The 21,177-nt window shown below is 40.3% G+C and overlaps 1 protein-coding gene and 1 long non-coding RNA gene across 2 annotated transcripts in view; both read left to right on the forward strand.

The window, feature by feature from the left end:
- Positions 1 to 6: 6 nt before the first annotated feature.
- On the forward strand, positions 7 to 1,631 carry LOC144271123 (uncharacterized). The gene is made up of 2 exons (XR_013347309.1): positions 7 to 263; positions 971 to 1,631. It is a non-coding gene; the product is annotated as an uncharacterized LOC144271123 (long non-coding RNA).
- Positions 1,632 to 6,546: 4,915 nt separating this feature from the next.
- Positions 6,547 to 21,177, forward strand: part of LRRC28 (leucine rich repeat containing 28) — a 76,122-nt gene continuing 61,491 nt past the window's right edge. The window contains exons 1-4 of the mRNA XM_077828099.1: positions 6,547 to 6,776; positions 12,412 to 12,452; positions 14,985 to 15,022; positions 15,824 to 15,961. Coding sequence (XP_077684225.1) covers positions 6,609 to 6,776; positions 12,412 to 12,452; positions 14,985 to 15,022; positions 15,824 to 15,961 — 385 coding nt within the window. The 5' untranslated portion in view covers positions 6,547 to 6,608. The remainder of the gene's footprint in view (positions 6,777 to 12,411; positions 12,453 to 14,984; positions 15,023 to 15,823; positions 15,962 to 21,177) is intronic.

Consider the following 21,177-nt stretch of genomic DNA (forward strand, 5'->3'; position numbering starts at 1 on the left):
TCATGCTGTGCCCACGAGCTGCCGATTCTACAAAGAGCTGGACACGATACTCGGTGGCGAATCCACCTCCACTGTGAAGACCACTGTGGATTCTTCAGTGGCTCGCATGCCAATTGAAAGTGGACCAAGCCAGGAGAAGGAAATCTTGGACGAGAATGTGGAGGGGGATCTAGAGGTCAGAGATGCACACAGCCAGGAGCTCTTTTCTACCTGGGAAGAGGCTAGCCAGTCACAGCTATTGGATGTTGGCGAAGCACAAACTGGTGAGGAGGCCCCTGATAAATGGATTTGATTTTGGGAATCACTGAAGCGAGTTGTTGGGGGCAGGAAGGTTGCAGAAAGCAGGCTTGTCTCCCACTGCATGCCTAGTCTGAGCGGTGGAACAGGCTGTTGATTGACTCCCTCACTTCATGGGAATCTCCCTCAGAGATCTCCAGGAAACTCTCCTGGAGATACTGGGCAATCCACTGCCGCAGGTTCTTCGACAGAGCTGCTTTGTTTCTTGCCCCATTAACGATAACTTTCCTGTGCTACTGTACTGTCCCGGGGTGGAGGTGGGGCAGACCATTGCTGCACATAGGCATGCTGCATAGGTGCCAGGGCAGAAGCCGCTGGCTTGGAGAAGACCCTCCCTTGATTCCCTGCTCATGCTCAGCAGTGAGATATCTTCCATAATGATCATATCCTGTGGAAAGCGTGGGGACAGGAATGATTATCAGGCCCCCCCTACAGTGCTGGCTCTCCCCAAAAGCCATGTGTCCAGTGTATAGCACGGTCCAGGAAGAGTGATTTACTCTGCCTCTACAACTACTCACCATTTTTGGGGGTCTTGTGGCTCATGTGTGCTTGCCTGGGTCTGCCAGTTAGTGACAGGTGTGTGAGTAGTGGCTGTGTTTTAAATCACTGAATCAGTGTTCTTTGTGTTGCAAACAATAACACTTCGGTAAAATGTTGCATTTAAACTTCACAGAGATGACTTTGGGAGCCCAGCCTCCCTCTTTGTTATCAGCGGCTGAACGGCTGCGCAGAATTAGAAGTTGGCCAAGAAGAACTAAGGAGGACTTTCTGCGTGATGTAACGATGCACTCTGCCACTGAGAAACAGGAATTGAAGGAGTGGCGGGACAGCGAGAAGAGGGATTGAAAGGAGAATGCGGCACACCAGAATGAAGCCACAGAGCAGCTCTTAAAAGTTATGGAGTGCCAGCAGACATGCTTCAGGCGATGCTAGCTCTGCAAACCGAGCTAGCATCCCTGCAGCCGCTGTCGCAAAACTTTTCCATGCTCCCCCCAGACACCGCCAGCACACTCTTATCAACCTTCTGGCTCCAGTCTACACCCGCGGCATTCCACTCCTCCCCCCTCACAATCCAGCACTGCGGACTCCCAGTGCACTCAACACCCATCCCGCTGCAGTTTGGCCCTGCGGAAGTACAGTACCTGCTGCATTTTACTCCAAAGGAGAAGGTTGGATATGATCCCTGGACAGACACAAATCTTTAGCCGTCCCACCTCCTCCTGGGACCTTCCCTTCCCCTCTTCCACTTACTGCTGATGTGTTGTTTGGTTTTTTTTGGTTTGACTCTCTCCTCGATTGTTGTTTTTTAATAAAAGAATTGTGATGGTTTGAAAGCCATCTTTATTCTATTAAATGAGAGCACAAAGAGCCCTGTAAAGCAACATCTAATTATGTTAAACCCACATATTGCATTGTCTACACCAATCCCCTCCTAGCATTACAAGCACTGCATTCCCAAGCATAGCAATAAATATTAGTGGCTTTCAGCTTTACATTGCTGCCTCAAGGCATCCCTGATCCTTATGGCCTCATGGTGCACCCCTCTAATAGCCCTGGTCTCTGGTTGTTCAAACTCAGCCTCGAATGAAGCTTTCACCCTTCCCGTCACAAATATTATGGTGCTTACAGCACGCGTCTATAAGCATAGGAATATTAGTCATCGGCCAGGTCCAGCTTCCCACAGAGGCAACGCTAGCGGGTTTTTAAATGGTCAAAAGCACACTCAACAGTCATTCTGCACTTGCTTAGCCTGTTCTTAAACCGTTCCTTGCTACTATCAAGTTGCCCTGTGTGTGGCTTCATAAGCCACCGCATTAATGGGTAGGCAGGGTCTCCCAGGATCACAATGAGCATTTCAACTTCCCCTACAGTGATCTTCTTGTCCGGGAAGAAGGTCTCTGCTTGCAGCTTGATGAACAGGCCAGTGTTCCAAAAGATGCGTGTCGTACACCTATCCAGACCAGCCTGCGTTAATGTATGTGAAACGCCCACGGTGATCCACAAGCACCTGGAGAACCATTGAGAAATACTCCTTGCGATTAATGTACTTGGTGGCTAGGTGGTCTGCATGCCAGTTATCGCCCCTCCACAGTTTGGGAAGCCCATTTGTGCAAAGCCATCTACAATGTCACGCACGTTGTCCAGAGTCACGGTCTTTCAGAGCAGCATGCGATTAATGGCCCTGCAGACTTCCGTCAACATGAGTCCAACGGTAGACCTTCCCACTCTGAACTGGTTAGTGACCAATGGGGTAGCAATCTGTAATAGCCAGCTTCCACAGTGCAATCGCCACGCGCTTCTCCAACGACAGGGCCGCTCTCATTCTTGTGCCCTTGCACTGCAGGGCTGTGGCGAGCTCATCACACAGTCCCATGAATGTGGCTTTCCTTATCCAAAAGTTCTGCAGCCACTGCCCCTCATCCCAGATGTGCATTATGATGTGATCCCACCACTCAGTGCTTGTTTCCCAGGCCCAAAAGCGGCGTTCCGCTGTGGTCAGCACCTCCGTGAATGCCACAAGCAATCTCATGTTGTAGCTACTACACGTGGCAAGATCAATATCACACTCCTCTTGCCTTTGTAGTTTAAGGAATAACTTCACTGCCACTCGTGATGCGTTGGTCAGTGTGAGCAGCATAGTGGTTAACGGTTCTAGATCCTTTCCTGTAGCCCGAAGAGGCAGGGCACGCAGTACACAAACCATTGAAAGATGGTGCCAAATGTGGACGGAAGCACAGAGATTGCTGGCATGCAAAGTAATGCATCACGGGGCATTGGGGTAGGACTCAGGATGCCCTGCAACCCCCTCCGCCTTCCGACAACTCTTAGTGGCAGAAGAGGAAGAGGTCCTCTGTGGAATAGCTGCCCAGAGTGCACCGCTCCGAATACCGCTGCAAGTGCCACAAGTGTGAACACGCTATTGCGCAGGCAGCTGACAGTGTGAACACACAACAGCGGTTTCCCTTCAACGCTCTCTGAGCAGCACTGTAACTCCCAGCGCTGTAACACTGCCAGTGTAGACGTGCCCTAAGATTGCCTACAATGAACTGTCAATTATAGTAATGCTGTTTCTGATGTGGATGCTGGCTCACTTAGAATTGGACTGATGCTGTCTTACTTTGTACAGGTAACTGAACAGCCATAAAATAGTTATGACTAATGTTCCCTCTAATTTTTTCTATCTATGTGTGGAATAAATTTTATTTGCATCGAGGTATGTGCGGATGTGCGCCACCAGTAGAAACAAAAAACCTAAATATATATTTTTACAAAAGTTACCATAGGATAATTACTCCAGCCAGCACAGGTTAGGCATTTTAGAATTCACTACTCAAAGAATTAAATTTAAGTGTAAGAGAAATAAAAATTATGAAGTGCATAGACTAGTCAAAACACTAAAATAACACACTTTGAAAGAATAAAATTACAGGGAATATATGTGGATGGCAGGAAGTATAAAGAAGTAACAACAACAATAATATAAGTACGTGTTGGGAAGTGAGTGTGAAAGAGACAGAGGGTGTGGGTGTGAGAGGGAAAGAGACAGAGACTGTGTGAGCTTGCTGCTGGGGAAATCTCAGAAAGAGTGCACTGTCTCTTTAAGAAAGGCGCTCACTCACTGTTCACCGCAGCAGCTCTGAGTCCTGAGTCAGGCTGTGTCCCCTATCCCCTGCTCTGTGGAGATGGGGTACAGAGGTGGAGGGAGGGGGACACCCTGACCTCAGCACCTTCCCCCGCCCACCCCATCTGCACAGCCAGCAGGAGGGTCCCAGGAGAAGCTGCAGGATGGAGCAATGGTGGGGAGGGGCACCTGAACCCATGCTGCTGGCTGTGCGCACTCTGCTAATCAGCTGGGCGGCATTTGAAGGTCTCATGGGCAGCTGCACAAGCGCGCAGCTTACAGGGAACACACATTATGACTCTCTTTCAGAAATGACTTGACCATAACTCAGGCTGCCAATTTGGAGGTGAAGGGCACTGAAGTGCATGAGGGATGTTATGTCTGAGCTGTGGTTCACATTTCTGAATGGCCTACAAAAAAGATAGTTATCTAACTCTACAGAAGAATGTGGACTGTGAAAGCTTGTTCTGGAGCTCAAGAGCATTACTGAAACTGATAAAGTAGTTTGATCTATACAAGGAGTCCACTTCCTAATTTTATCTGAGATATAAAGTTGCATTTACAATTACTGTTCAGTAGATAAGGTTCACATTGATTTCTGGGTAGCTGGTCATCTTCCAGGACTACTCGTGGTTAAAAATGCCTCCATCAAGAAAAAGTTAAGCGAGCAAACAGAAAATATTGTTGGTAGACTGGAGCTGATAGCCCCCTGGTCTGTTCTTTCATTATGGATGTATACTTGTCTGCATAAGTCCCTGGCACATTGGTAAAATAGACAGTTGAACAGACTACCTAAGCTAGGCTCCTAATTCATACTCTGGATACCTGTTTTTTGTTAAATAAATTCCTATTTATAGCAATGCTAGTCAAGATAGTATTACACTGTAGAAGGAAGCGTAAACAGAATTCTATTTGTTAACACTATACAGCAGAAGTAAAATGAAGTATGTGGGTGTTCAGGCTTGATTGATTTTTAGTTTTGTTACCTTAGCACTTTTCATTTTTTAGTTGTTGTTGTTTTTTTCCCCAAACCTGAAGGCCCCCCCCCTTGTTTTTTTTAACCTTTCCTCATAGGTCAAGTTTTCTAAACCTTTTATCATTTTTGTTGCTCTCCTCTGGACTCTCTCCAATTTCTTTACATCTTTCCTAAATTGTGGCACCCAGAATTGGACACAGTACTGCAGCTGAGACCTCACCAGTGCTGAGTAGACAGTTCTCTCCTGTGCCTTATGTACAACACTCCTGCTAATACATGTCAGAATGTTAGCCTTTTTTGCAAGTTCATCATGTTGTTGACTCATACTCAATTTGTGATCTAGTATAACCCTCAGACCCTTTTCAGCAATACTAACACCTACCCAGTTATTTCCCATTTTGTAGTTGTGCATTTGATTTTTCCCTTCCTAACTGAAGAACTTTGCATTCCTACTCTCATACACCCATTCGTCCCCCCCACCCAGAAGTGCAGCACCTCCCACCTCCTCCATAGACCCATTCATTCACCCGCCCCACCATAGACCCATTCATCCTCCCACCTGGCCAAGCAGCACCTCTCTTCCCCCCCATAGACCTATTCATCCTCCCCACCTGGCCGTATAGCACCTTCCATCCCCCATACACCCATTCATCCCCACCCACAAATTTTGTAAGCATACTCTCTATTCCATTTATCCCAAGTCATTAATGAAAATATTGACTAGTACCACAGTCAAAACTGACCCCTGCGGAACCCCACTAGATATGCCCTCCCAACTTGATAGAAACCATCGATAACTACTGTTTGAGTAGTCTTTCAACCAGTTTTGAATCTACTTTATAATTATTTCATCTAAACCACATTTCCTTAGTTTGCTTATGAGAATGTCATGTGGGACTGTGGGTATGTCTACACAGCAAAGAAAAACCTGTGCTGGCCAGCTCGGGCTCGTGGGGCCTGGGCTGCAGGTCTGTTTCATTTCAGTGTAGATTTGGGCTCAGGGTGGAGTCTGGGCTCAGAGACCTTCCCACCGCACAGGGTCCTACACAGCAACGAAGCAGCCCCACAAGCCCCAGTCGGCTGGCACGGGCCAACCACCAGTGTCTAGTTGCTGGTAGACATACCCTGTGTCAAAAGCCTTACTAAAATCCAGTTATATCATATCTACTTCTTCCCCACATTCACTAGGCAGGAACCCTGTCAATGAAGAAAATTAGGTTGGATTGACATGATTTGTTCTTGAGAAATCCATGCTGGCTATTCCCTTTAACTCTGTTATCCCTTCGGTGCTTTCAGATTGATTGTTCAATATCTTTCCAGGTCTCAAAGTTAGGCTTACAGGTCTGTAATTCCCCAGGTGCTCTTTGTTCCCCTTTTTAAAATTAGGTACTATGTTTGCCCTTCTCCAGTCCTCTGGGACCTCACCCATCCTCCCTGAGTTCTTGAAGATAAGTGCTAATGATTCTGAGATTGCTTCAGGTAGTTCCTTAAGTACTGTAGGAAGAATTCCATCAGGCCCTGCCAACTTATCTAAATAGTCTTCAACCTGTTCTTTCCCTATTTTGGCTTGTGTTCCTTACTCAATACAACTAATGTTAACAACATGGAGTATCTCATTGCTACAATGTTTTCTTTTTCTTGCTTTCTCTTTAGAAATGGGTGTGCATTCAGAAGATGTAGAGCTCTAATGTGAAGCCTGGGACAAAGTCAATAATGGCATCAGAACTTTGTAAAATGATCTCTGAAGCAAAGCTGGAAAGGCACAAGAACTTGTTCTTAAATTACCGAAATCTGCATCATTTTCCTTTGGAATTATTGAAAGATGAGGGTCTGCAGTACCTGGAAAGACTCTATATGAAAAGAAACTCCTTGACCACCCTGGTATGATAAGTTGTTATACTTCTTATTGTCTGTATGTTTATAGTAGTTTGATAAATTCTGATTTGAAAAGAGCGATGAAGTGCATTTTTGTAGCCTGCTACTGGTCTTTCAGAAAGGCTGATCCTGAATGGTGCTGAACACCACTCAGGACCTGGCTCCATTGAGAAGATTTAAACACCACATTGTGTTATATATGTTGGAAGTGCAAATATCCGATGGATAAGATTTTTTGTGGGCTTCAGGTCTCTCAGTATATGCACAGTGTGCTGAGCCATTTGATAGCTGTTTGATAAGTGTTTGTCTAACTTGCTCTTAAAAATCTCCAGTGATGGAGATTCCACAACCTGCCTAGGTAACTTATGCCAGTGCTTAACCACCTTGACAGGCAGTTTTTCCTAATGTCCATCCTAAACCTCCCTTGCTACAATTTAAGCCCATTGCTGTTGACTTAGCCTCAGAAGTTAAGAAGAACAATTTTCTCTCTCTTCGTTGTTAGCCTTTTATGTCCTTGAAAACTGTTGTCATTAGAGCCTTGCAAAAACTCATGGATAGCTACTTTATATCTGTGGATGTCTGCATCTGCGGATGTGAATATCTGCAGACCATTTTTGTGGATCGTGGATTGGCTGCGGATACAAATTTTATATCCATGCAGAGCTCTAATTATCACGTCCCCTCTCAGTCTTCTATTCTCCAGACTAAATGAACCCATTTTTTTCAGTCTTCCCTCCTAGGTCACGTTTTCTAGACCTTAAATCATTTTTGTTGCTCTTCTCTGGACTTTGTCCAATTCATCCACATCATTCCTAAAATTTGGCATCCGGAAGTGGACACAATACTCCATGTTAAATTAGGCCTCAACATGGAGTAGAGTGGAAGAATTACTTCTCGTGTCTTGCTTACAACACTCTTGCTAATGCATTGCAGAATGATGTTTGCTTTTTTTTTTGCAACTGTCTCACACGTTCACTCATATTTATCTTGTGATCCACTATGACCCCCAGTTCCCTTTCTGCAGTACTCCTTCCTTGACCGTCATTTCCCATTTTGTATGTGTGCAACTGATTGTTCTTTCCTAAGTGGAGTACTTTGCATTTGCCCTTATTGAATTTAATCCTATTTACCTCAGAGCATTTCTCCAGTTTGTCCAGACATTCTGAATTTTAATCCTGTCTTCCAAAGCACTTGCAACTCCTCCCAGCTTGGTATCATCCGCAAACTTTATATGTGTAGTCTCTATCCCATTATCTAAATCATTGATGAAGATACTGAACAGAACAGGACCCAGAACTGATCCCTGTGGGACCCCACTTGATATGCCCTTCCAGTTTGACTGTGAACCACTGATTACTACTCAGCGGGCACTCGTCACGGATACGCAACACAGTCTGAATTTGACTGCATCTACGTTGCAGGTTGTTAGAGAAATCCCATTTGAAGAGATTGGCCGCACAATTGCCCTGTCCTGTTCAAAACCAGTTCAGGGATAACCACAGGTGCCTTGGCAGGTCAAAACCCACTGGGCAGATAGTTTTTAACTCGTGGCTTGTGCTTGCATTAAGCAGAGGAAATATGTTAGAAACTATCTTGGCAAAGCTCAGCTACAGGCGTCATTAACTACAGTCGTCTGCCATGAGCTTCATATCATTCAGGATCTGGTCGATTTCTGAGAAGACCTGAGCTTGGTAATTGCATGAGATGTCATCGGCGAAGATAAACTTGCATGAGACTGTTGCTGGCAAGTCATTGATGTACACGTTAAATAATATTAGTGAAAGAACTGAACCTTGAGGAAGACCATTTATCTGACACTTCCAGGAACTGCAACGGTTGCCTACGTGTACTCTGAACCACCTGTTTTGGGGGAAGAGATCTACTGCTTCGACCACCCAATGCGAGGCCACTTGAGAGAGTTTACACAGAAGGCCTCTGTGCCAAATCGTGTCATAAGCAGCAGTCAAGTCCAGGAAGACTGCTCCTATCTTTAGATTTTGTTAAAAATGATTTTAGAGAAAGATGGTCAAGACCAAGACTTGATCACAGGTGATTGTCCTTTCCTGAACCCTGCCCGTGTAACCTCCAAGATATCGTCCAGCTCTGGAGCGATTCATTTGCGGATCAAATGCTTAAAAACTTTGAAACACGCTGAGAGCAAGAATACTGGGTGGTAACTTGCCATGTTATAGGAGTCCTTGTCCGGTTTCAGAATGGCTATAACCTTTGCTTGACATGGTAGTGCATGGTAGCTTCTTCTCAATAATGACCCGTATATAGAAATTTAATGAGCCACTATGATGACTTTGGTTCAAAGTGCTTAAGAAATTCGGGCAAGATGTTATCATATCCAGTTGCTGTGCCTGATTTGAAGGAGTTAAGGGCCTTATTTAGCTCAGGGCTTGTCTTCGCTACCGGGGTAAGTCGACCTAAGTTACCCTACTCCAGCTATGTGAATAATGTAGCTGGAGTTGACCTAGCTTAGGTCAACTTATCTCAGTGTCTTCGCTGCACTGCATCGATAGGAGACGCTGTCCTGTCGACTTACCTTAATCTTCTCCGGGAGCTGGAGTACCGGGGTCAACCGGAGAGCACTCTGTGGCTGATTTTAACAGGTCTTCACTAGACACACTAAATCAACCCCTGCTGCATCAATTGCAGCAGCGTCAGTCTCCCTGTAGTGAAGACCAGCCCGCAGTCAAGGAACTAGATAAGGCTTCAGATAAATTGAGTTAAACCTACCAGTTGAATGCATAGGGCATAAAAATTCACTGAGTAGTCTTATGGTATATTCACCCTCTTGTGCTCTGTGTTCACCACTGAGCTTCAGTGTGATTTTTCAGACTTACAGATTTTGCCCACAAGTCTCATACTCCTTCTTCCTATTTATTGTTTGATAAAACTCCCCTGAGAGGTGTAGCACATTAGTCTGGTCTACCTTCTCTTGTTCTGCGAGATAGTATTTACTTTGCTATGTGTGTCATTGAAAAGGCAGTAAGTATCAGTTTTAGGCTGTGATTCTGAGCTGGCCTTTGGGGCTGGTAAAACCTGTGGCTATAGGCTACCACCTATCCAACGAATGTAGAAATGTCTGGGGTAACCTAAGCTTTTGTTTAAACAAAAATCCCAAAAAAACCACAAAACACAATCCAATAACGTTCCAGCCCTTCTTATTGCAAATCATTGTGAACCAATACTGACAATTACTTGGCATGATCTGATCTTTTCCCTGCAGGGTATGGGTTATTGTGCACCTGCTTTGTGAAACACATTTCCTGTTGATATCCCTGATTTCCATTTTCCAAATTATTAACCTAAGTTATATTTGTCACAGGCTTTTAGCTGATTTTTACTGAGGCAGCTGTGCAGAATCTGTGAACTTCTAATTTTAACGTCACTGTAAAGTGCCATGATAAACTTTAATTTGTTTTGAAGAAGGTGCAGTAATACCCTGTCATTGCTCATGTTCTCATTAAGATATGCAAGATTTCTGCTGTGAGCTTTTAAAACTCAAATTCATTACCTCATTCCTGTATTTGACCCTCTGTTATCACACATTTTGTTTTTTAAGCTGTTTCACATTGCAAGGGAAAGCCAACAAGTAAATTTTGGGGAAGTGGGGGTTGAAGAGAAAATACTACATTAAAATAGACACACCAGGAGTATCTGTTAGACTAATAAATAGTTTAGGGCAAGAATTCATTAACATTGATCTAGAGTTAGGTTGGATTGAAACTTTTCTTCCATTGGAACTTAAAGCAAAAACTGTTTGCTGGGTTTTTAAGGGTCAAGCTAGTTTCTGCATTTATTTGGTTAACACCAAGAAAAATATACAAGGAAAAGAAGATCATGCAAAAACCTTTCTGTGCTATATTAGGGAGCTTCATGTATATTATGTGGAAAATGAATGTATTGTAATACAAACTTTCCAGCAGGTGGCAACCACTGCTTAGCTATCTCCTGGTTTCTTCTGGGGCTTGAGGACACTTTCATATAGAAAATTGACTCAATTATGGAGTTGCTGGTTGCTGCTTCATGGTTAAGGCTGAGCTGAGGTTTGCACTTTAATCAGGGATGTTCTGCATCATTGTTATGTATGAGAAATATGCATATCTTGCCTATGTTTTACAATTTTCAAATTGTGGAGAAATATGTTACCTAAAAAGAGTGTTTTAAGAAGCAATATTGTTTAAATTTAGATGAAGAATGAACATGAAAACTGCCAAACTCTGTGATTGTGCTGTCATACTGTATGCTGTTAAATGTTCTTCATTAAAACTTATTTCCAGTTCTGCATGTCTAAACTCTGCATTCCATATAATTAAAACCAGAATTTTAAAATCAAAATGCAGTTGCTGCATTTAAAGTAGATTTCCTAAGCAATACAATCTTCTTAACCTTGAATAAGGGTTTTCAATATGGCTTCCAGCACAACATATTCCAACCTCTCCTAAAATTCCTGCTAGTTGCCCTTTCCAAGAAAACCTAGGAAAACCTGTCTTGATTGGCAAAAAGGGTGTGTTTTGCAAGCATGTTAGCTCAGTTGAGTTAGCTAAACATGACTGAAAAACCCTATTACGCTTCAGGCTAACATGTTTCCGCACTAGGCTAAAATACATCCAATTAACACAGCTTCAAACACAATTCTGATGTCTGACTCAGCTCATTTGCACAACTCAAGCAATTCAAAATGGCCAATTTCTGGCCATACTAGCCAGCTGACGTTTTCCCTCTTATGAGAAGCTTTCAGATGACCATCTGTTAGCTCCCATACCAATTTCCCTTCCCTCTGGGGTATAGGGAATGTGTCAGGGGAGGAAAAGGGACCACATGGAACCCAAGGGCAATAAACTGCAGGTTTGAGTTCGAGCAACTTCTATTCAGACTAGCTCAGAATCAGAGAGTTGTGCCATATCCCTCGCTACCCTTTGCTTTCTTGCACTGAATGGAGCTTAGATGCAGGAGAAAATCTAACCTGCTTTGTCTTAAAATTATTAAAAAAGCATATTGAGTGTTGACTGCAATAATGTTTGTTTACTCTTAAAAAGACTATCCAGAAACAGGCATGCACACCCAGGGGTGAGTCAGAATACAGGAAAGGACGTGCATCTTGACAGGCATAAAGAAATGTGATGAGTTTGATATTTCTGGTACAGAGGTGTTGAATAAACTGTAGAGAATGCAGGTCTTGTCCTGCTACTCAGCAGTATTACAAAGAAAATATATGTTGTTTAGGAGATGGTTTTGCATGCTTCCTGCTTTTTACTACTGCTGTGTCAGTAAACATTTTCTTTCCAGCAGGTGCTTAGGAAATCCCTCTATCTCATCCCCAAACCCTTACCTTTAATTTCCTTTCAAAAGCTGAGTATTGATAATCCATTCTTCCAACCTTGGAGGGCTGGATGCAGTTTGGTCTAGATTCCATCAGTGTCACTTCTAGACTATGAAAGAATGACATAAGGTGCTCCATTTTCTCATCCTTCCATCCCCAAGGCTGAGTGTTGCTGATTTTGGTTGGCGTTAGTTGAAAACACAGTTCTACTGAAACACACTTGTGATATAACTTGTTGGCATGGTTATTAAAATGAGTAGGATGCATGTTAGTTTTTAAAATAACAAATCTCTAACTTTTCTTTTTCAGCCAGAAAACCTTGCACAGAAGCTTCCAAACCTCGTGGAATTGTGAGTGTTGGAGTTTTGACTAAATTTATTATGCTAATCAGTGTAATTTTTTTTTTAAATAAGAATGCTGTGTTTGTATACATTTTTCCTTTTTAGTATAATGTGGTTTTTCTAGCTACATTCAGGCCCATGCTGAAATTCCTTTCTGTGTCATAATTTCTTGTTCAGATTGTGTTATGAGGGAATGTTGATTTCCTCCACCCCATGTGGTAAGAAAGGGGTGTGTACTGGTCTTCATACCAGGGCTGTGCACCTTGATCCAGCTAGGGGAGGCATCACATTTGTTGTATTGTCCTTTGCAATTAGGTATAGCCCATTTGGGTAGTAGAAGTATGTTACATTTTTTTGAGACCTATATTTGATGTAGTTCACCAAATAACCATCATTCAATAGAACTGAACTTTAAATATGCTTTCTCTCCTTACCTCCCATACTACTATATGACAGAGATGACCCGATCTTAATGGATGGTTTGGTAATGCAATGTGTTTTTGAAGTACCTACTGTAAATTCAAACTTAAAGGAAGCATGGGGTGTTTGAGTAGTATAAGTTATCTGTCTTCTGAATCTGAGCATGTCTTCTCAATTTGGCTGTTGAAACCACACCCTTTCTAGGACTCGTGTCCACAACATAGTTTAACTGTTTTGTAGGTCATTGCAGTCTCCAGCTTGCTGAAGAGACAATCTTGCCTCATCTTGCCCTATATTTTGGGTTCACATACACTGGAATAGCACAGCAACTTTCTTGTATTTGATATATTTAAGAGTGTTTGATGTTTTGTCACCAGGCATCAGGAACTTTTAGTATTATCTGATGATGCCTTTAGAAGAGCAAGCCTAACATTGCTTGGAGGAGGTCAATTTAAGAAGCAGCAAATAAGCAAAAGAAGTCTATTAATATATATTTACTAGATTTAGTTATCTCACGACCACCAAGCTTTGTTGTGCTATCATTATCCCATGTATTTGATATGTAGGTGATCGCAATTGTTCTGCAGCTTCTATAGTTCATATAACACAATTTAAATTGTTAGCTGAGATAATAATTGGTTTGGGGCTAGAGCAGAAAATGAAGTAAAAAGGAACAATAAAATATATAGATTTTATTTTAAAAAGAATAATTTGCCAATAGGTTCATATTTAAAATGCTGATTTGTTACTGTAAATATGCCTCTTTACTTTAAAGCAGTGTTTCCTATACTCTTGAAAGCTGAGCTCCCCTTCCAGAAAATGAAATGGAATATATCCCCCTTGCAATACCACCATCTGTTTTTAAAGATCTACTCATCTTAGTGTAATTATTTTCCATGCTTCCCACCAGGGGTGCACTCCTCACTCAGGGAAACTTTTTTTGGTACAGAGCTTTGTAATGATACTTCTGCTTTCTTATGTGTTTTGAGCAGTGAAATACTTTCAGGGTCAACATTTAATGATCATACTTACCACCCACTGAAATGAGTGGGAGAGTTCACACTTCAGAACTATTGTTTCAGGCTGTCTTCAAACACAGGCAGACGTCTCTGCGTAAGTTACACATGGTTTCCATTGTGAAGGTATTCTTTACAACCACAAGCGCGAGAGACATACTTTTAAAAAACAGAAAACTGAGACTATGCAGAACATTGAAAAGTCTGTGTCCTCACTTCACCAGTTAGATCTTCCCAGAGGGATATGACCCTGCTTTTGGGAAACATTGTTTCACAGTATAATGGAAAAATTGCTTGTTCAAATCTTTTACACGCATGCTTAAATCATCAAAGTACTCATTATCTTTTGAGAATAGACAAGGTAACTCTATTTTCAGGTATTGATTGCTTGCCTACAAACTTTATATAGTCTTTCTGTTTTCAAGCAGAACTTTACAGTTTAAAAGATATGGATTAAGCTCTTCTTAAATTGCAGTAATTGTGGGTGTTTACCACCAGGGAGCCCTAAAAGCACTTTATCAACCTTAAAATAGCTACTGAAACTTGTCTGGACTTGTCACTGTATTTATTGGTTGAAAATAGCTTTTGTAAAATTTAATTTACTAATATTTTTTAAAAAGCACATTATCATGACAAGCAGATTCTGCATGCTTGTGAAACTGTAAGTATACATAGTTGATTTATTTGTTTAGTTTTCCCTGTACACAGCAGGAGAGGACCTATGGCAGAATTTAGTGCAATCTGGTGACTCCTGATTTATTTTTTCTACCTTGGGATTTTTAATTGTTATGAAGAAAAATTGCATACAACTGCTTGAAATGAAATAGTTGTGAGTACAATGATCATGTGGATCACATTTGAATATTCTAATAATCATCAGCTAAGACTTGCTTGACCTTAATATTTGTTCATGATTTAAATATGATACAAGTGAAACCTTGGGATACGTTAATTAGTGTTGTACAATTTACTGTCATACTCAGAAAGAGAAATGGCTGTGAAGGTTTTTTTCTCTTTCCATTTCAGATTGAACATTTTGCCAACTGATTATCTAGCCAAAGTCCTTGAGGGTAACAGGTGTTGTTGTTTGTTCTTTTCCCCTCAGGTACCTTCATTCAAATAACATAGTTGTTGTACCTGAAGGTAAGTGCCCTATTAACTTCAAAATAAGTGGCAGAAACTATCAAATATTTTATTTCATTCAGTAAAAAGGCCTGTTTTCGTTATGTTCCCATGAAATTCTAAAGATATCCACAGAAATACACCACTGTAGTCCTTAGAATGTTGATATCTTTGCTTGTACTATGTTTTACTATTTTATTAAACTTTGAGATGCATCTACATGTTGTTCGCTCTAGTTCCAGTTACAGGAAGTGAAAAGACTAAATGGCACTTATCAATAAAACAACTCTCCAGAATCATTCCTGCTCTCTAAGCCAATTATTACGTACAATACTTCCATTTTGCTTGGTCATAATTGGTAGTTTTAAACCTAAAGCATCAATAATTGCATTGGCCTCTCTATTCCTTTCATTTTATTGTGGAGCAAACATGTCCTACCTTCAGAAAAGAAAACTTTAAATTCCCAGTCTGGGGTGAGTAAATTAGATAGAGGTGATGGCAAAGAAAAGTAAAAAGTAATTTCATGGGAGAATCATGGTTGGAAAAATATCAAAATCTATGGTTTCTTATGTGTGATTTATTTTTTTTCATATTTCTATACCCCCAATATTGCTTGTTATCAATAGAAGCGCTTACAAATACTTAGCTCCCATGACATTCAGCTATGAGACCAATGGTTTTAATACCTCACAGTCCGCTCAGACATAGGAATTAGATATTGAGGCCTTCTATCATCTCATAGTCCTATTAAGGTTTTAACTTTACTCCTGGGTCACATTCTTTTTTTTTGTTTGTTTGTTTTTGTCTCTATTCTCTCACTAGCTATTGGCTCCTTGGTTAAACTGCAGTTTCTGGACCTAAGTGACAATGCTCTTGAAATTGTGTGCCCTGAGATTGGCCACCTGAGGTCTTTACGTCACCTTCGATTGGCCAACAACCAACTGAAATACTTACCTGCAGGTGAGGGGTTCAGAGCAGTGACAAATGGATCTGGCCTAAAACTAAATTTGTGCATGTATTTACGATGTACACTTCAATTCTGTGATTTAAAAAAAAGGCTGATGCCAGTAAATTTTTACAGTAGAATGGGCAGGGGGACTGTTATCCTCAGTTTTATATAGTGCCAAACATACTCTGTGTTTAACAAATAAAAAGTAGTAATCTTCCCAGTAGCATGCTATTTCTGATGGTGGACTTCGGATAGAAAAATGTTTGAAGGATTCTTTTTTCATATGGATCTTCTATGATATTCTTTGCTATTATATCAATAATATTTCAAGCTTCTTGAAGGAGACATAACACGGTAACAACAAATTTCACGATGGCAAAATGACCTTAATTCCTGTTTCACAGAATTTAAAGGATTCAGTTCTTCTCTTACTCTTCTGTCCCATCTCTCCCATGTCTGTTTCCTAAAGAGACACTACTCCTGTAGCTTTTTTTAATTAAGTAGTTAGAACAAAATTTGTCATCTATCGCCACAGTGAGGTAAATAAACAAGTATAGTCCAAAAGAAATCTGACATACTGTTAAAAAAAGATTGACCCGCAGCAGTTTTTCAATGGCTTTATTTTATTTCTTGCGTATCAAAGCATTTAAAAGTAACTTTCCCCAAAATGAAGCTGCTTTCTTATCAAGTTGTTGAGGTTTTTTAAAACCTTGCTTTGTTTTTTACTGTGTTTTGATCTGTGCAGAAGATAGCATGTAAGGTCAGCATTTCAAAAAATTCTTTACTTAATCTAACAGGATTAGCTTTTGGCTGGAATTTTAACTAAATTTTGAACATGTTTTTCCTGCGTTTGCAAAACACAAATTTTGCATTCTTTAGGAAGATGCTTAAAGCTTTGAGCACAGAAATTGAGCTGTCCTTTCCCTCTGTTTTTTCAGCTGTTGTAAGGTAAGCTTTACAGACTAATGCAAAAAGTGGTGGTGATTAGAAATTATAAATGTACACAACTGTGTATGGATTGAAATTACATAAACCTGTAAACATTATGCCACAAAGCAAGTAAAATGTTCATCAGTTTTCAGATAGATGCTTCTTTCTTTTGAGTTTGTGTTCCTTATCGATAACTTACCTTGTGGTGTCATACCATGAAAGAAAGATTTGTTCAAAGAAAAACTGACACATTTCCTGCAAAACTTCATACATAAACTTAAAAAGGTTCCAAAAAAGGAGACTTTGAAAAGGATAATTTACATTACTGAAGGGTTGATTGTGTCTACCACGTTTGATTAGGAACTAGTATTACTGTGTAGGCAAGCTGCATTTATTTCCTTGTGAATTATATGTAATTTTGGATATTAAGCTTCCTTATTTTGTGCACTCAAAGCCTTGGGTGCATGTACATTTCAGATGCACAGTAGCTTGTTTGTATGCCAGAGAGTCCAGCAGCATTTAGGTGTTGTGGTGCTGATGTAGGGTCTATGTACATAAACAGCTTAATGCTACTCTTACTAACCACTTCCTTTTCAAAATGCTGTCTGTATGGCTGAACGATATGCAGCTTGTGCATTATCAGTCTGAGCAAAATGAATCTTTCATTTCTGTGAAGTGTTAGCTCTGCTACTCTGTTGCACTGAATGTTTTCTGCCCATAATGCTTCCTGGAGGGGTGGAGGGGACTTCATAAGTACATTTGAATAGCTTTTGTCTTGTCATCACAAAAGATTGTGAACGTTTTTATTCACAGAACTCTGCAAGGAGGATTAATTAATGAAATGTTGGATTTTTAAAACCTGGAGGAAATAAATTAAGAATTCTAAGGGAGATTGACTACATGAAGTTTTGTTAAATAGCTTGAAATGGTCTAGTCTCTTTTAGTTACATTGGGGGTACAGGTAGCATGTGAACCTCATAGTGAGCTGTTGTGCAGTATTCATGCTGGAAAGCTAGCAGATTTAATAAAATGGATGAAACTGAGCTCTAACTTCATGGTAGCATAAAAGATTTTTCTTGTTTTAATGTTTTTTTGCCAACTACCTCTCTTTATGTGGATAGTAAATGCTGTTAGGCAAGGACAGCTGCTTCTTCCCTCCTTTTGGTAATCAGAGGGTGTTATAGAATAACCATCCAAATTACCTACCAGTAGTTGGTAGAACTGAAAAACCTGTGACTTAAAATACAGTTCGTTAGAAGAAACGAAATGGCTTGCAAGTGCATGAGATGGTAAATTGTTAGTCACCTATCAGCCCTGGTGCCCCCTTTTTTTTTTAAATTCTGGCTTAGTCCTAAGTAAAGTGTATTTGCTTGCCATTAGTACATATTACACAAGTACCATATAACTAATAGTAAAGACTGTGACTAGAATAGCAGAAAGCATCGTAGGTCACAATGGAAGATCCAAATAAGTCAGCAAGCAGTGATCAGCCATTCTGTAACCAGACAGGCTAACCTATAGCATAATGTCTCTACATGGGAAAAAAGCGTATTTAAGAACTCTTGGCCTGACCTTCCAAAGTACTAAGTGCCCTCAACACCTAATGAAGTTGTGAGCACCTAGTGGAATGAAGTCCCATGCTCAGTAATATTCATAATGAACTTGGTGATGATGATAAAAGTTTTAATTGTGACTTCAGGACAGTGTGACTGTAATAACGTGTGGGTGATGAAACATTTACAGGAATATTCTAGCACATTTAATGTTTTTGAGCTAAACTATGTCCTCTTCCTTCATTGTAGCTGTTTAGGAGGTTAGCAAACGTTAAGAGTAATCTAAATCACAATAAACAGTTGTCTCACTATTGTTTTTAAATACTGCTTTCACATTTCTGCCCTCATTAAATGCTAGCACTAAGCTTTAGACTTGTGTTACAAAACACAGAAGTAGCTTTATTTAAAAAAAAAAAAAACTTTCAGGGAAAAGATGAGCCGTATGGCGGGCATGGACTGTGTTCCTCTTATTTGGAAAGCATCTAGCCCATTTTGACACTACCACAATATACCTAATTTTCCTTTGATGCTTATTAAAGATGACAGAGTCAGTGTCATACAAAGATTAGATGATTTGGTTTGGTCTCAAGACACCTTGGTTAAATTCAGACTCAGCCATTAAATCAGTGTGACCTCCTTTTCTTCTTTTTTAAACTGTTATAAAACCTTATTTACCCCACAAATGAAGTAGCAGGGCTGATGGCAAAACATACCGACATATAAATAACAAAAGTGCTCAATTTTGAGGGTGGGGGCAGGAAATTGTCCAGAATAAACATACAAAATTTCATAATATATTGCAATAAAATTTGGTTAGAAGGAAAATGTTTTAAAAAAGCCTCTTCAAGTAAGTTTTTGAATGTACTGCTGTTAGGGTTAGTGACTAGATGGGAATCTTCACATGAAATGGCAGCCATCAGTATCTGGATCCTACTTCCACCACAGCCATCTTTACAAAGGCAGCACTGCTTCAAAGAATTCCTGATGATGATAAGCAATAAGAAACAAATGTATTGTGAGGCATAAGGTTTGCAAAGTTCTCAGAGCTCTTTTCTGATGAATGTTCAAATCATTTTATTTAATAAAGTGTAACTTATGAAGTTTTCAGGTTTAATAACCCGTCTTGCTTGGTATTTGTACACAGTATCATTGAATATCAAGTAAACTTTCTCTGATACTTACAATTAACTGTACCAGTTTATCTCCTAAATTCTTGAGGGCCGTGGGGGTAAAACTGGCTCCCTAAATAGATTATCTCTGTTGATGGGCAATGCTGATTCTTCATATAGCTAAGAAAATCATATCCTCTAAAGCAGCTTTGGCAGTGAATTTGTACACTGATTTTTGCATACCCTAATACCTGCTATTGTGCATAGCCTAACTTGTACTCTGTTTAGAGATTTCTTATTCTCATTTCAAAGTTTTGCTTTACAAGTTCTAGTTCAGAATTATTTCTCTTAGCTTAGATTTTCCACTATTCGTGCCTGTTGCAATTATACTATAATTTGTCTGTACAGATCTTCCAGTTCTAAACAGTTACTTAGTTTGTAATAAGGTTTAGCTTCAGTTTCTCATTCACAATTACGTACAGAGTTCTTTAACACCCTTTTTTTTTTTAAACTTTAAGCTTAATATCTACTTTTTATTAGTGGCCTTTTCCACATAAGAAGCATTGCATCATATCACTTGTTCCACCTAAATTCCTTTGCAAACTGTTGAATAGATATTTTGTCCAGACCTTAAATTTAGGTCACAGGTATTTTTGATGTGTGATCCTTTCCTGTAGACATGGCTACTGTTAAGGTTCAGCTTGATTTCAAATCATAAGGTTTTGAGGATAAAGTGTTGTTTCCATTTTAGGGATTAAATTTCGGTTGCACTGAAGTCAACGAATCCAGGTTTTGGCACTAGATGTCATTAAAGTGAGGGTGTGTTAATATGTTCACTGTAGTTACAGTTAAGGCTTCATGTATGACAAGACAGGTGTTTTTATTGCATGTTACTTGAGATACATGTTGCTTGTTAGATGCAAGTTATAGCATCTTGCTCTGACTTAATTAAAAATGAGGTTATGTTTATTCAGCAAATGTTATAGTTAATTATAGATTTAGTAAGTGAAAAGCTTAATGTTTTGCCAAGTTTTGAAGGAAAGTGAAGTAATTAAACAAAAGAGTTGTGCATGGTTTATGCTTCCAACCCATGTTTTGGCAAAGTTCCCTCTCAATAAATGTGTGCATTGCTTTTTAAAAAAACATTTAAGAAAACTATTAGTAAATACCTTTGGTTGGAGCAAATCAAATTTCGCTGGTCATATTTAGCTTTTCATACTTTGATTAACAATAAGAGTTGAGTCCTCAGTCAGGGCAAAAAGTACGTGGTCTGGTAATATAACTTTTTTTACGCAAAGGGATGATACAGACAGCAGTTTCTTCATTTGATTCATAAAGAGCAATTGCGGCTTGATGATGGTTTTGCAACACATGATGTGGTTGAAGAGAGGTGCAGAACTCTTTGCAATAGTCAAATGCGGGTTTTGCAAATTCCCTTCCTTTTCTGTATAAGGCAGTATCATGTGGTTTCCATCTCAAATTGATATTCCTTTACTGTCTTTAGAGACTTGCATCTTGCCCTCCCCCCTCCCCCCCCCCCCCGCCTGCCATTTTACTTCCTCTCTGTTAAACCAAAAGGAAACAGTATTTATCTGCCTCTGGCATTTCTAAAGTACATACTGCCATAATATTTAA

Source organism: Eretmochelys imbricata, chromosome 10 (assembly GCF_965152235.1).
Source record: "Eretmochelys imbricata isolate rEreImb1 chromosome 10, rEreImb1.hap1, whole genome shotgun sequence".
In the NCBI taxonomy this organism is placed as follows: domain Eukaryota; kingdom Metazoa; phylum Chordata; order Testudines; family Cheloniidae; genus Eretmochelys; species Eretmochelys imbricata.